Source organism: Scyliorhinus torazame, chromosome 1, assembly GCF_047496885.1.
Source record: "Scyliorhinus torazame isolate Kashiwa2021f chromosome 1, sScyTor2.1, whole genome shotgun sequence".
Taxonomy (NCBI): Eukaryota; Metazoa; Chordata; class Chondrichthyes; order Carcharhiniformes; family Scyliorhinidae; genus Scyliorhinus; species Scyliorhinus torazame.
Genome location: NC_092707.1, coordinates 299,804,167 through 299,819,798, shown reverse-complemented (window position 1 = coordinate 299,819,798; position 15,632 = coordinate 299,804,167). Strand labels below are relative to the sequence as shown.

The 15,632-nt window shown below is 49.7% G+C and overlaps 1 protein-coding gene across 1 annotated transcript in view; it reads left to right on the top strand.

Moving 5' to 3' along the window:
• Positions 1–15,632, top strand: part of LOC140421322 (chitin synthase chs-1-like) — a 46,244-nt gene that overhangs the window by 2,320 nt on the left and 28,292 nt on the right. The window contains exons 2-3 of the mRNA XM_072506012.1: positions 1,306–1,620; positions 15,205–15,405. Coding sequence (XP_072362113.1) covers positions 1,306–1,620; positions 15,205–15,405 — 516 coding nt within the window. The remainder of the gene's footprint in view (positions 1–1,305; positions 1,621–15,204; positions 15,406–15,632) is intronic.

Below are 15,632 nucleotides of genomic sequence, written 5' to 3'. Positions count from 1 at the left end.
TGAACCACTCCGGTGTCGGGCCGAACGGAAGATGCGGAATCCTCCGCACTTCCGGGGGCTAGGCCAGCGGTGGAGGGGTTGGCACTGCACTAACCGGCGCCGAAGGCAGGCGCGAGTTGGCGCATGCACAGAACTGCCGCCGTGGTTCCGTGCATGCGCAGGGGTGTTCCTCTCTGTGCCGGCCATGGCGGAGCCCTACAGAGGCGTGGAAGGAAAGAGTGCCCCCATGGCACAGGCCCGCCCGCAGATCGGTGGGCCCCGATCACGGGCCAGGCCACCCGTTCCCCCCCCCCCCCCCCACGCCCGAGGACTCACCCAGCCAGCCTACAAGCCAGGTCCTGCCGTGATGGACCACGTCCATTTCATGCCGGCGGGGCTGGCCAGGAAACGACGGCCGCTCAGCCCATCGGGGCCCGGAGAATTGCCGGGGGGGCCGCTGCCAACTTCCCCTGACCGGCGTGGCGTAAACCCCGCCCCCGCCCAAAAACGGCGCTGGAGAATACGGCAGCCGGCGTCGGATCGGTGGGAGTTGCCCCACCCCCTGGGGATTCTCCAACCTGTCGGGGGGTTGGAGAATCCCGCCCAAGAATCCTCACCTCCTTTGAGGAGTGGTCCCTGAAGGTGACAGACGTGGCCAGGTTCACATTTTTAAAAAGGAGTTCTAATCGGCGTCAGTATGATCACTTGTTGGGGAGGCCGCTTGATATGGGGTGCTCCCATTAATTGCATGGAAATAGGGCTTAAGTTGTGATAATTCGTTTCTCACCATGTTACGGCGAGATTCCGATTTTGCCTATGGGAGCTGGCCGGTTGCATCGCAAACTGTTTGGTGCCTGGCGTGGTTCTGCCTCTCCCGCTATTGACCGGCCTCGTTTCGCTTGAACGAGAGTGCAACAAGTCGGAGAATCGCACCCCATGGGCTGGATTCTCCGCCCCGCCTTGCCACATTTCAGCCTCTACCCGCCGGTGGGATTCTTTGTCAATGGGGTTTCCCATTGTGTGGTAGCCCCATGCCTTCGGGAAACCCCTGGGCGCTGGCAAAACGGAGAAATCCGCCCCATGCCTCAGTAATGGTTATCATATCATTAATTTATTTATATTTGTGAGAACGCTTCATCCCTCTTATTATTGCATGCTGCGAGCATTCCAATAAAGAGTTTTAAACTCTGCTTTTTATTGCTCTGCCTACTCTGTACTTATTGCCGGTGCACTATTATGTTTACATATTCTGACCTTTCTTGTCACACTCTGGTTGACCTTACCTGTATCATTAACTTGCACTATTGCCTGATATTTTCTCTTCAGCTTTCCAAATCTCCCTTCTCTCCATTTCAGAGCTGAGTCAGCCACAGCTGGTTAGAGGAACCAGCTTGAACAAGTCAATTAGCAAACTGCAGCTGCCTCTTCAACAGGAGTGTGTTTATTTGTTGACTCAGATTGAAGTATCTCATTTTGTTTGTTATTATTATGTTAAAAAGACTGAGAAGGAGAACACTTACATCCTGGCTTTGGATGGGGACACTGGCTTCCAACCTTCAGCCATAATCTTGTTAGTTGACAGACTGAGGAGATACCCAGGTGTCGGGGCTGCATGTGGTCGAATACATCCAACTGGAACAGGTATGCAGTTATATTGAACTCTACACAAAATCATTTCTACACAAACTCATTTCTGTATCTTCACATTAATTGCAGTGCACATAATACAGGAGAAGAAAATAAAAAGGATCATAGATTGCTACTTATCAATAATATCACTATGTTATTGAAATGAAGAAAATGGTGTTTCCACAGTTGCTTGCATTTTAAGTAAAATATTTAAACTGGGTCATGAATGAAAGAAATCAACTCACCTGTTATTACCATCTCTACAACAAAGGACAGTAAATGAGAAAAAAAAATAACTGAGTGATATTCTAAGTTCCATTACAAGTTATTACATTGAAAAAGTCTGTTTTTGTATTTATTTATGAAAGCAAGCATTCTATTGGGAGACAGTCTAGAATTTTTTTAAAATCACAGGGCTGGAATATCCGCCCCCGATGCCAAAATCACGTTCGGTGACAGTGGACTGAATTTGCAATACTCAAGAATTGAAGGTGATTATTGAGCTGGTTAGAAAATTGGCTGAGAGGCAGGAAATGGATTATGGACAGGTATTCTAATTAGCAGAATGTGATTCGGGTTCTACCAGGATCTGTGTTGGGGAATCTGTTATTCCCTATTTATTAACAACTTCGACAATTAAATAGAAAGCCACACTTCAAATTTGCCGATGACATAAGATAGGCAGAATTGCAAGTCTGGATGAAAGCATAAAATTATAAAGACATTGATAGATGTGAACGAGGAAAAGACTGACAAATGGATTTTGATGTGGGCAAATGTTAAATCCTTCACTTTGGACCTAAAAAGAATAGAATGAGCTACTTTCTAAATTGTGAATAGCTAGATACAGTGGATAAACGTGTTAGTCTAAGTATATGATCATGAAAATGTTTGAAGCAAGTCGAGAAAATAATCAAAAATGCTAATGAGGCAGGATTCTCTGGTCCACCAGCCGTGTTTTCCAGTGCGGCGCACCCCCGCCAGCGGCGGGATTCTCTGTTCCCACAGCCAGCCAATGGGGTTCCCCATTATGGCCACTCCACACCGTCGGGAAACCTGCTGGCATGCGTGTGCTGCCGGCAGACCGGAGGATCGCGCCGGCAGAGAATTGCGCTGCTGGTCTTTGTATCTCAAGACTAGAAGTTATACTTCATCTATCCAAACCCTTGTTAAATACTACATAAATGACTAGTCCCCTGACCCCTCGACTAAGCCCTCCAACCTACTGATTACTACCCCACACCTCTGACTACCCTCCTGACCCAGCAGACAAACCCGCATCACCAACTGGCAGCAGACCCCCACACCCACCATCTTACCCCCATACCAATCCTGACTACTCTCCTGACCCCACTAGCTACCCCCCGCCTGTTTAAATGATTTTAGAAATCCCCCAACTAACCACATGAGGACCCCCACTCATCCTACCCCCAACTGACCAGCTGACACTCCCTCCAACCGACCACCCACTGTACCCCATCCCTGACTGACCATCTGATCCATCCTGCCCTCTTACCTTACACATTACCCTTCTCCCTGGCTTCTCAAAATAGCTGGGACCTTTCAACATCCCTGATTTATGGCTTTAGTGCTGGAAAAAGGGGATATGGCTTCCCTTCACCTGAGACTGCTGTATATGACTGAAGGCCTTGGGAACCCACTGCACTGTACTTTTTCTGAGGAGGCCCGGGATGGAGGATTGGGTGTAAAATGTGCAGCTTCCGACTAAGGTAAGTAAAATGGAGTGGACTGGCAATCCGACTGTGATTGCCACTCCTCAGAGGTTCTGGCCAAGACATTTCTTATCTGCGAGCCAGTGTAATTCAGTGAACTTGGGACGATATGGGACAGGACTTGAAGCGAGTTAAGACTTAAGCAGCAGGGTTTTCGGCGACCTCCTGATGCCTGTCCAGAATCGAGACACAGGAGAGAGGCGCACCAAGAAAACCATCTACCAACAGAAAGCTGCATTGAAAAGTCCATTGGAAACTTATAGATGCCTTTACTTTACCTTTGACCAGTCAGGTGGTATCATCCAATACAAGCCAGGCAGGTGGTATCATATTGTGGTGATTTGCTGCGCAGTGCACCGTGTGACCAATCAATGAGGTTTAGAGATGGATGAATAGAAGGACCTGGAATGCCACTCTGCCTCAAAGGAAGAAGAGGGGGACAATGGGGGAGCTGTCAAGAACATCATTGCGGAGCGCCACAGTGGTTAGCACTGCTGCCTCATGACACAGAGGACCCGGTTTCGATCCTGGCCCTGGGTCACTGTCCGTGTGGAGTTTGCACATTTTTCCCGTGTCTGAATGGGTCCCACCCTCACAACCCAAAGATGTGCAGGGAAGGTGGATTGGCCATGCTAAATTGCCCCTTTATTGGAAAAACATTTAAAAAATAAAAAACCCCACCATTGCAGTCATTGGCGGAAGACCGCTAAAGCCATCCCATGCAGGCCTCAAAATGATGAACAGGCCAGATGAGCCACAAGACAAAGGCTGATTCAGCACCATTCCATTTGAGCACCTCTCCACTGTATGACAAATGACTGCCACAAATTCTGTCAGAGAGAGAAATTATTCAGCAATAGGACAGACCCAGCAGATGTGGCGGCACAGTGGTATATAGTCTGGAAGGAGTTACCCTGGGAGTCCTCAACATCGACTCTGTACCCCATGAAGTCTCGTGGCTTCAGATTAAACATGGGCAAGGAAACCTCCTGCTGATTACCACGTACAGGCCACCATCAACTGATGAATCAGTACTCCTCCATGTTGAGCACGACTTGTAGTAAGCAGTGGTAAGGGCACATAATTTACTCTGGGTGGGGGAACTTCAATATTCATCACCAAGAGTGGCTTGGTAGCATCACTATTGACCAAACTGATCATATCTGAAAGGACACAGCTATTAGACAAGAGGAAAAAATATACTTGACCTCATCCTCATCAATCTGCCTGCTGCAGATGGTTTGGTCCATGACAGTGTCAGTAGGATTGGCCACCGCACAGTCCTGGCGGAGACAAAGTTCAGTCTTCACATTGAGGATATCCTCCATCGTGTTGTGTGGCACTGCCACCGTCCTAAATGAGACAGACTTCAAACAGATTTAGCAACTCAAGATTCGGCATCCATAAGGTGCTGTGGGCCATTAGCAGCAGCAGAATTTACTCAACCACAATCTGTAACCACATGAACCAGCATATTTCCACATTATGTCATTACCACCAAGCCAGAGGATCAACCGTGGTTCAGTGAGAGCATGCCAGGAGCAGCTCCAGGTAGACCTAAAGAATGAGGTCTCAACCTGGTGAAGCTACAACACAGGATGACTTGCATGCCAAACAGCATAAGCAGCAAGTAATAGACAGAGCTAAGCAATTCCACGATCAATAGATCGGATCTAAGCTCTTGAGGTCCTGCCACATCCAGTCGTGAATTGTGGTGGACAATTAAACAACTAACTGGAGAAGGAGGCTCCACAAATATCCCATCCGCAATGATGAGTGAGCCCAGCACTTCAGTGTAAAAGATAAGGCTGAGAATTTGGTACAATCGTCAGACAGAAATGTGAGTGGATTATCCATCTCCGTCTCCTTCGGAGTTTGCCAACAACATAGATGTCAGTCTTCAGCCAATACGATTCACTCCACATGATATCAAGAAAAGGCTGAAGGCACTGGATACTGCAAAAGGTTATGGATCCTGACAATATTCCAGCAACAGTACTGTAGACTTGTTCTCCAGAACTTGCTGTGGCCCTAGCCAAGCTGTTCTAGTCCAGCAATAACACAGGCATTTACCCAGCAATGTGCAAAATTGCCCAGGTGCACAAGAAATAGGACAGATCTAACCCAGCTAACTGTCGCCCCCTCTCAATCATCAATAAAGTGATGGAAGGGTTAACAACAGTGCAATTAAATGGCTTCTGCTTAGCAATAACCTGCTCACTGATGCTCAGTTTGGGTTCTGTTCGGCCAACTCAACTCTTGACCTCATTGCAGCCTTGGTTCCAACAATTTGAACTCCAGAGGTGTGGTAAGAGTGACTGCCTTTGATATCAAGGCAGAATTTTAACAAATGTGGCATCAATGAGCCCTAGCAAAACTAAAGTCAATGGGAATCAAGGGAGAGAGTCTCTGCTGATTGGAGTTGTACTAATGACAAAGGGGTTGGTTGTTGTTGTTGGACATCAGTCATCTTAACTTGAGACATCACCGCAAAAGTTCCTCAGGGTAGTGTCCTAGGCCCAGCCATCTTCAACTCCTTCATCAATGACCTTCCTTCCTCAATAAGGTCAGAAATGGGGATGTTTGCTGATGAAGACACAATGTTCAGCATCATTAACGACTCCTCAGATAATGAAGCAGTCCATGTCTAAATGCAGCAAGACAGGACAATATCCAGGCTTGGGCTGACAATTCGCGCCATACAAGTGCCAGATAATGATCATCTCTAACAAGAGAAAATCTAACCAACACCCCTTGACATTCAATGGCATTACCATTGCTGAATACCCCATTAATAAAAAAAATAATGTTAGGGCCTCTAAATCATGGGTCACATATAGAGGGGGGGGAGGTGGCCAGCGAAAGAGAACAATGTGGGGTGATGGTGCTAAGTTCGTGGGGCACGGGTGAGGGGGGGCAATTGCAGGGGTGGTGGGGGCAAGTTCTAGATCCTGAAATGCTGGGGTCATTTGAAAAAACAGCGAGCAGCACACTATAATGAAGTGACACTGGAGGGAGCAGAGTCCTGGCAACAATACAAAGTGAAGTGAAGGCTCACTCCAGATTCAAGGATGTCTCTCTGCACTGGCTCCATAAAATATGAGTGTACCTGACATATCAGGTTAATGTGGGACAGGAAACAGTACCATCCACAGTGTGATGTAAAGAGACACATGACCTGAGACGAGAGTCAGGACCTGAGATTGGTCAGGACCTGAGATTGGTCAAGACCTGAAACTGGGCAGAGATGTTACCAATAAACATTTAGGACAACATTTTCTAGCCTTTCCTGCTGTGGGTTCTCCGGTGGAGAAATGAACAAGAGGAAAACCCATTGACAGCAGTGAGACCGGAATCTCCCAGCATCAGCCAATGTCGGGATGTCTCTGATGCGCCATTAATTAACTACTACAAGACGAGTAGTGAACGAAATTGAGGCTTTAATAAGCTAAACAGAAAGCCTCATGGCCACTGATCCTGAACTGGGGTAGGGCCGGAGGTCAGCCACCTTTATACCGAGCCCGAGGAGAGGCGGAGCCATCAGGCAGTGGTTTACCATACAATACATGTAGTACAGTAACAGTTTACCACAATACATATAATACACTGACAGTGGTTTACCACATTCACCCCCTGTTAAAAAAAGAGAGTCCAGCAGTAGTGAAGTGGACTTAAAGGTCGAGTGTGTCGGGGGCCTTGACCTTCCGCCGTGATTGCCTCAGTCCTGGCTGGGGTGTGGACACTGGTGTCGAGATCTGCTAGTCCGGGAGCATGTTGTCTTCTTCTTCACCAAGTAGTTGAGTCGGTGGAGGGGGGGGGAGGGGGGCCAGTGGGCCTGCGGCTGCCAAATCTTGAAGTAGCCGGGTAGTGGTGTAGGGAGACGGTGTAGGGTCGGGCGGGGGTGGTGGTGATGGTCGCTGGGGAACCTGCAGGTGCCAAATCCCAGAGGAAGACTGTATCCTGCCGCCCGTCATGATGTGCCACATAGGCATATTGTGGATTGGCATGGAGGAGACCTTCTCGACGAAGGGATGCGATTTTTGACTCCTCGCATGCTTCCGGAGGAGGACAGGCCCTGGGACTGTCAGTCAGGACGGGAGCGAGACCCCGGAGGTGGACTTCCTAGGGAAGGCAAACATACGTTCATGACGGGTCTCATTGGTGGCAGTGCACAGGAGCGACCGGATGGAGTGGAGCGCATCGGGAAGGACCTCCTGCCAGCGGGAGACTTCTAGACCATAGGGCCAGGAGGACAGCCTTCCAGACCGTAGCGTTCTCCCTCTCCACCTGTCCGTTGCCCCGGGGGTTGTAGCTGGTCGTCCTGCTGGAGGCGATGCCCTTGCTGAGCAGGAACTGACGCAACTCGTCACTCATGAAGGAGGAACCCTGATCGCTATGGATGTAGGTGGGGAAACCGAACAAGGTGAAGAGACTGTGCAGGGCCTTGATGACGGTGGCAGAGGTCATGTCAGGGCACGGGATGGTGAAGGGGAATCTTGAGTACTCGTCAACAACTTTGAGGAAGTTACACGTTATGGTCAGTGGAGGGGAGGGGCCCTTTGAAGTCGATGCTGAGGCCATCAAAGGGGCGGGAGGCCTTTACCAGGTGCACTCTGTCTGGCCGATAGAAGTGCGGTTTGCACTCCGCGCAGACCTGGCAGTCCCTGGTTATGGTCCTGACCTCCTCCGATGGAGTAAGGCAGGTTGCGAGCCTTGATAAAATGAAAAAAACGGGTTACCCCCGGGTGACAAAGGTCATTGTGGAGGGCCCAAAGTCAGTCTACTTGTGCGTTGGCACATGTATCGCGGGATAGGGCATCTGGGGGCTCGTTGAGCTTTCCAGGTTGGTACAAGATATCGTAGTTGTAGGTGGGAGAGTTCGATCCGCCACATTAGAATCTTGTCGTTCTAGATTTTGTCCCTTTGTATATTATTAAACATGGAGGCAACCGACCGTTGGTCAGTGAGGAGAGTGAATCGCCTGCCGGCCAGGTAATGCCTCCAATGTCGCACAGCTTCTACAATGGCCTGGCCTTCCTTTTCGACGGAGGAGTGTCGAATTTCGGAGGCATGGAGGGTACGGGAGAAGAAAGCCATGGGCCTGCCCGTCTGGTTGAGGGTAGCGGCCAGGGCAAAGTCCGACGCATCGCTCTCCACCTGGAACGGAATGGACTCGTCCACAGCGTGCATCGCGACTTTGGCAATATCTGCCTTGATGGGGTTGAAGGCCAGGCGGGCTTCAGCCGTCAGGGGAAAAATGGTGGATTTAATGAGTGGACGGGCCTTGTCCGCATAATTGGGGACCGACTGGGCATAGTAAGAGAAGAACCCCAGGCATCTCTTCAGGGCCTTGGGGCAGTGGGGGAGGGGAAGTTCCAGGAGCGTCATGCGGTCGGGGTCGGGCCCTAGGACTCCATTTTCCACAACGTAGCCAAGGATGGCTAGGCGGGTTCTGCGGAAAATGCATTTCTCCTTATTGTATGTGAGGTTAAGGAGCTTCGCGGTGTGGAGGAAATGCCGGAGGTTTGCGTCATGGTCCTGGTGGTCATGGCCGCAGATGGTGACATTATTCAAGTACGGGAACGTGGCCCGCAGCCCGTACTGGTCAACCATTCGGTCCATTTCTCGCTGGAAGACCGAGACCCCATTGGTGATGCTGAAGGGAGCACTGAGGAAGTGGTAGAGGCGGCCATCTGCCTCTAAGGCAGTGTATTGGCGGTCCTCCGGGAGAATAGGGAGCTGGTGGTACGTGGACTTCAAGTCAACTGTGGAGAAGACTCGATACTGCGCAATCTGATTGACCATGTCAGATATGCGGGGAAGGGGGTACGCATCGAGCTGCATGTACCGGTTGATCGTCTGACTGTAGTCGATGTCCATCCGGTGCTTCTCCCCAGTCTTGACGACCACCACTTGGACTCTCCAGGGGCTGGTACTAGCCTCAATGATCCACTCTCGTAGGAGTCACTGGACCTCTGACCTGGTAAAGGCCCTGTCCCGGGCACTGTATCGTCTGCTCCTAGTAGCGACGGGCTTACAGTCGGGGGTGAGGTTAGCGAAGAGCGAGGGTGGGGCGACCTTAAGGGTCGCGAGGCTACAGACGGCGAGGGGGGGCAGGGATCCACCGAACCTTAAGGTAAGGCTTTGGAGGTGGCACTGAAAGTCGAGCACCAGTAATATGGCAGCGCAGAGATGGGGGAGGGCGTAGAGCTTAAAGTTAGTGTATTCTACGCCTTGTACCGAAAGGGTCGCGACACAGTACCCCCGGATTGCTACTGAATGTGATCCGGCAGCCAGGGAGATTTTCTGGGTCACGGGTAAAATTGGGAGGGAGCAGCACCTTACCGTATCTGGGTGTATAAAGCTGTCTGTGCTCCCGGAGTCGAAGAGGCAGGCCGTCTCGTGCCCGTTGATCCGGACAGTCATCGTGGATATCGTGAGATGATGCGGTCGAGACTGGTCGAGTGTGACGGAGGCGAGCTTCGGAAGGTGGTGGGTGGGCCGGTCGGAGTTAGCGGTGGCCAACGTACGACCGGGTGAGCAGGGGTCCCCGGAGGCGGCGGAGTGGTTCCAAGATGGCGCCCCCATGGGTCGCAAATGGCATTGAAGGTGGCGTCAAAGATAGCGGCTCCCATGGGTCGTGCGTGGCAGGTTGAATCAAAGATGGAGGCGAAGATGGCGGCCCCCACGGGTTGCACATGGCGGGTGGCAGCGAAGATGGAGGCGCCCACGGGTCGCACATGGCGGGTGGCGCAGTAATTAGGGGCAGTCCCGACATACAACAGTCAGCGCTGCTGGGCCTAGGAACTTTAGGGACAGGTCGGGCCTGGCAAACTTTGGCGAAATGGCCCGTCCTCCCACACCCGTTGCAAATCATGTTCCGTGCAGCGCAGCATTGTCTGGGGTGCTTATCCTGGCCGCAAAAGTAGCATTTTGGGCTTCCGGCGTTGGCGGGCTGCTGCGCGGCACAGGCTTGCGCCGCACTCGAGTCGGGTGATGGCGGCGCCCACGACATCCACGAGGTTGCCACGTGGTCGGAGGTGTAGGCCTCCATGTTCTGGAAAGCCACTTCCAGCGAGTTTGAGAGCTGCACTGTCTCTGGGAGGCCGAGTGTACCCCCTTCTAGCAAGCGCTGGCGGATGTAATTGGATTTAATGCCCGCGACATAGGCGTCCCTGATCAGCAGCTCCGTGTGTTGGACAGCCGATACCGCCTGGCAAGCACAGTTCCGGCCGAGTACCCGCAAGGCACGCAGGAATTCGGCTTGTGATTCTCCGGGACGTTGTTGCCTCGTGGCAAGGTGGTGCCTGGCATACACCGCGTTCACTGCTTTACGTACTGTCCCTTCAGCAGCATTATCGCCTCCGTATACGAGGGGGCGCCTCTGATAAGAAGGAAAACTTGCGGGCTCACCCGTGCGTTGAATTTTTCAAGCTTTTGGAGGTCGGTGTCGTCGTCGGTGGAGGATCCGAGTAAAGCTTTGAAGCAGCTTAGCCAGTGCTCGAATGTCGCAGTGGTGTCGGCTGCTTGTGGGTCCAGCTCCAGGCGATCAGGCTTGAGTGATGAATTCATCTTAAAAGTTTAGCATATTAAATTGATGCGTCATCAATTAACACAAGACGAGTAGTGAACAAAACGGAGGCTTTAAGAAGCTGAACAGAAAGCCTCCTGGCCACTGATTCTGAACTGGGGCAAGGCTACCGAGCCCGAGGGGAGATGGAGCCATCAGGCAGTGGTTTACCACAATACATGTAGTACAGTACCAGTTTACCACAATACATATAATACACTGACAGTGGTTTACCACAGCCTCTGCCACTGCAAAACACACTGCGGGGGAGGGGGGAGGTGTTGGAAAATCTCACTCTGAATGTTGTAACCATACAGGACCCAGTATCTCTTTTTGAGATCTACTGAATAAACATGAAACACTCAAGGCTGTAAGCAAATGGAGGGAAGTCCTAATCCCTCAGGATGGCATGGCAGATTAAGCAGGATTGGATGGAGGGTACACAAGAGCTCAGCCTCCATGGGTTTGTCCCTCGCAGCTGGACACATTGCTGAAAAAAGGTCAATGACAAAATGTATTCTGGAAAGGTCAGTGCAGCACCAAACATTCAGCTTTAGCCTTAAATGTGTGAAGGTCATTAAGAGCTAGGAGAAGGGGTAATGATACCCAGGCATCAACATTGGCTATCAGATATATGTCAGACCCTTTGTGCAGGATACTGGTCAGGCAGATATGACTCCAGTAGGTGCATATTGGCCGAATGCAGAAGGTTTGACTGTAGAACTTCATTACACAGTCCAGGCTGCCACCAGCATTGGAGCTGTGCATCTCTTTGGTGGGTGACTGTGTGTGCTTGCAGAAGAGAGCTCAGAATTCTCAAGAGTTGTCCTGAACTGAAGGCCGTGTGCCTTACATGGTCATCCTGATTCCCATGGACCAATTGGTATAGGAATAGAGAATTGGTTGGAATGGAGGCAGCGCAGAATGGATGGTGCAAGGGATGTGGAGCCCTAAGAGAGTGAATGACCTAATGGATGGGCACAAGGGTCCATGTAGTGATCACCAAGTATTGTGGCCATGTGTGCACCACTGCTCACATAGAAGTCCAAATAATGGCATGCCTCTGGAGTAATCAACTAGGAGGCAGATGCTGGAGCCCTGAACATCTGGCAGAGTTTCCAGAGGCTGTGAGCACAGATGTGTGGATGATAAAGGAGTCCATCCAGGCCATGAGCACCACATGACTCTGGTGTGCACACACAGAGCTTCCTCAAGAGATTATCGCCCATCATGGAGAACCATATCCTGCAGATCACCCAATGAATGCCAGAGACATGCACTCACCAGCAAGGCATTATCTTCTCCTTGAGCTCGATGGTTCAATGGCTGGATGAGAGGGGGATGAGACATATGGAATCACCATTTGATTTTCGGACTCCTCAGCTGAGCTGGGAGGGACAAGTGTGCCCTAACCGAGTGGAGGCGTGGCTGCCTTCAGCATTGGTGGGACCTTCTCAGCGACCTCCTGACATGGGCAGCAGGTCCTCGGCCCCCCTGACACCAACACCTCACAAAACAGCGGAGAATCAAGGGCTCCTGCACTGTGGAGGAGGTCCTCATTATTCAAGGGTGTCAAAACCTTAGGTAACTAAGGGATAACTGTCATGGTCTTCATAAAGCAGAAAGGTGAGCATAGCAGAAGCACTGCTTCAGAATACACAGACACATGTGAAAAATTCACCATAGAAACATAGAAAATAGGAGCAGGAAGAGGCCATTGGGCCCCTTGAGCCTGCTCCACCATTCATTATGATCATGGTTCATCACCCAACTCAACAGTCTATTCCCACCATCACGCCATAGCCTTTGATCCCTTTTTGTTCAAGAGCTGTACGTAACGCCTTCTTGAAAACATATAATGTTTAGGTCTCAAATACTCTCTGTGGTCGCGAATTCCACAGCCTTACCACTCTCTAGGTGCAGAACTTTCTCCTCATCTCAGTTCAAAATGTGACCCTTGGTTCTGAACAGTCCTAATATCTGGAACATCCTTCTTGCATCTACCCTATCTAGTCCTGTTAGAATTTTATCGGTTTCTATGAGATCTTCCATCGTTTTTTTGAACTACAACAAATATAATTCTAACTGACTCAATCTCTCCTCACGTGCCATCCCAGTAATCAGTCTGGTAAACCCTTGCTACACTCCCTCAGAAGGCATCCTTCCTCAGATAAGGAGAGCAAAACTGCATGCAATATTCCAGGTGTCGTCTCACTGAGGAGCTGAACAGGTTTTTTGGGTCAGTCTTCACAGTGGAGGACACAAATAACATGCCAGTGACTGATGGAAATAAGGATATGATAGGTGAGGACCTTGAGATGATTGTAATCACGAAGGAGGCAGTATTGGGCAAGCTAATGGGGCTAAAGGTAGACAAGTCTCCTGGCCCTGATGGGATGCATCCCAGAGTGTTAAAAGAGATGGCTAGGGAAATTGTAAACGCACTAGTGATAATTTATCAAAATTCACTAAACTCTGGGGTGGTCCCAGAGGATTGGAAAGTAGCAAACGTGACACCACTGTTTAAAAAAGGAGGTCGGCAGAAAGCGGGTAATTATAGGCCGGTAAGCTTAACTTCGGTTGTAGGGAAAATGCTGGAATCTATCATTAAGGAGGAAATAGCGGGGCACCTGGAGGGAAATTGTCCCATTGGGCAGACGCAGCATGGGTTCACAAAGGGTAGGTCGTGTCTGACTAATTTGGTAGAATTTTTTGAGGCCGTTATCAGTGCAGTAGATAACGGGGAGCCAATGGATGTGGTATATCTGGATTTCCAGAAAGCTTTTGACAAGGTGCCACACAAAAGGTTGCTGCATAAACTAAAGATGCATGGCATTGAGGGTAAAGTGGTAGCATGGGTAGAGGATTGGTTAACTAACAGAAAGCAGAGAGTGGGGATAAATGGGTGTTTCTATGGTTGGCAACCTGTAACTAGTGGGGTCCCTCAAGAATCAGTGTTGGGCCCGCAGTTGTTCACAATTTACATAGACGATTTGGAGTTGGGGACCAAGTGCAATGTGTCAAAGTTTGCAGACGACACTAAGATGAGCGGTAAAGCAAAAAGTGCAGAGGATACCGGAAGTCTGCAGAAGGATTTGGATAGGTTAGGTGAATGGGCTAGGGTCTGGCAGATGGAATTCAATGTTGCCAAGTGTGAGGCTATCCATTTTGGGAGGAATAACAGCAGAATGGATTATTATTTAAACGGTAAGATGTTAAAACATGCTGCTGTGCAGAGGGACCTGGGTGTGCTGGTGCACGAGTCGCAAAAAGTTGGTGTGCAGGTGCAACAGGTGATTAAGAAGGCTAATCGAGTTTTGTCTTTCATTGCTAGAGGGATGGAGTTCAAGACTAGTGAGGTTATGCTGCAATTGTATAAGGTGTTGGTGAGGCCACATCTGGAGTATTGTGTTCAGTTTTGGTCTCCTTACCTGAGAAAGGACATAGTGGCACTGGAGGGAGTGCAGAGGAGATTCACTAGGTTGATCCCAGAGTTGAGGGGATTAGATTATGATGAGAGGTTGAGTAGACTGGGACTGTACTCATTGGAGTTTAGAAGGATGCGGGGGGGATCTTATTGAGACATATAAAATTATGAAGGGAATAGATAGGATAGGTGCGGGCAGGTTGTTTCCACTGGTCGGGGAAAGCAGAACTAGGGGGCATAGCCTCAAAATAAGGGGAGGTAGATTTAGGACGGAGTGTAGGAGGAACGTCTTCACCCAAAGGGTTGTGAATCTCTGGAATTCCTTGCCCAGTGAAGCAGTTGAGGCTCCTTCTTTAAACGTTTTTAAGAAAAAGATAGATGCCTTTCTAAAGAATAAAGGGATTCGGGGATATGGTGTACGGGCCGGAGAGTGGAGCTGAGTCCACAAAGATCAGCCATGATCTCATTAAATGGCGGAGCAGGCTCGAGGGGCCAGATGGCCTACTCCTGTTCCTAATTCTTATGTCGCTCCATGCCGTGCTGCCTTTTGGGCACACCGCTGCTGGTAGATCGCGGCCAGTCAGTTGTGATGTGAAGGCATCAGGCTCCCATCCCATTGTCATCCGCCTCAATGTTATCACCTCCTGCCTCCCAGCTAGTCTCAATGGGCTGGTAAATTTCAGCCCTGAGTTTCTCCTCAGGCAGGGTTGAGTTGATTGTATGATTATGGAATAAGCAGGCTTGACCAACCAAATGTCCTTTCCTTGTTCCATATTTTCTCACGGTAAATCATCAAATTTTGAAATTTATTAAATCTGTGTAGAATAGTAAAGTGCATATTTCCTCACGTCTCCTTCCTCTCAAAGGTCCTATGGTCTGGTACCAGAAGTTTGAATATGCTGTTGGTCACTGGCTACAGAAGACAGCTGAACACGTGCTAGGCTGTGTACTGTGCAGTCCAGGATGCTTTAGTTTGTACAGGGCTGCAGCCTTAATGGATGATAATGTTGTGAAAAAATACACCACCAAAGCCACTGAAGGACACCATTTTGTCCAATATGATCAAGGTATGTAACTGACGTTGCCTTCTAAATTGGGCTAGAATTTCCATAGATTATCCTCCATAATCCTGGGAACGGTGTAAATTGTTGTTTATAGTGTGTGTAGAAGGTTCTAATGTTCTTCCATAAAAGGTATGGTGGGAAATAGGCAAATTCTTGGCAATTAAAAAATATATATTTCTATTGAAACATTTTCAATTTTATACTAACAAAACAACACAAACCCCTCCCTC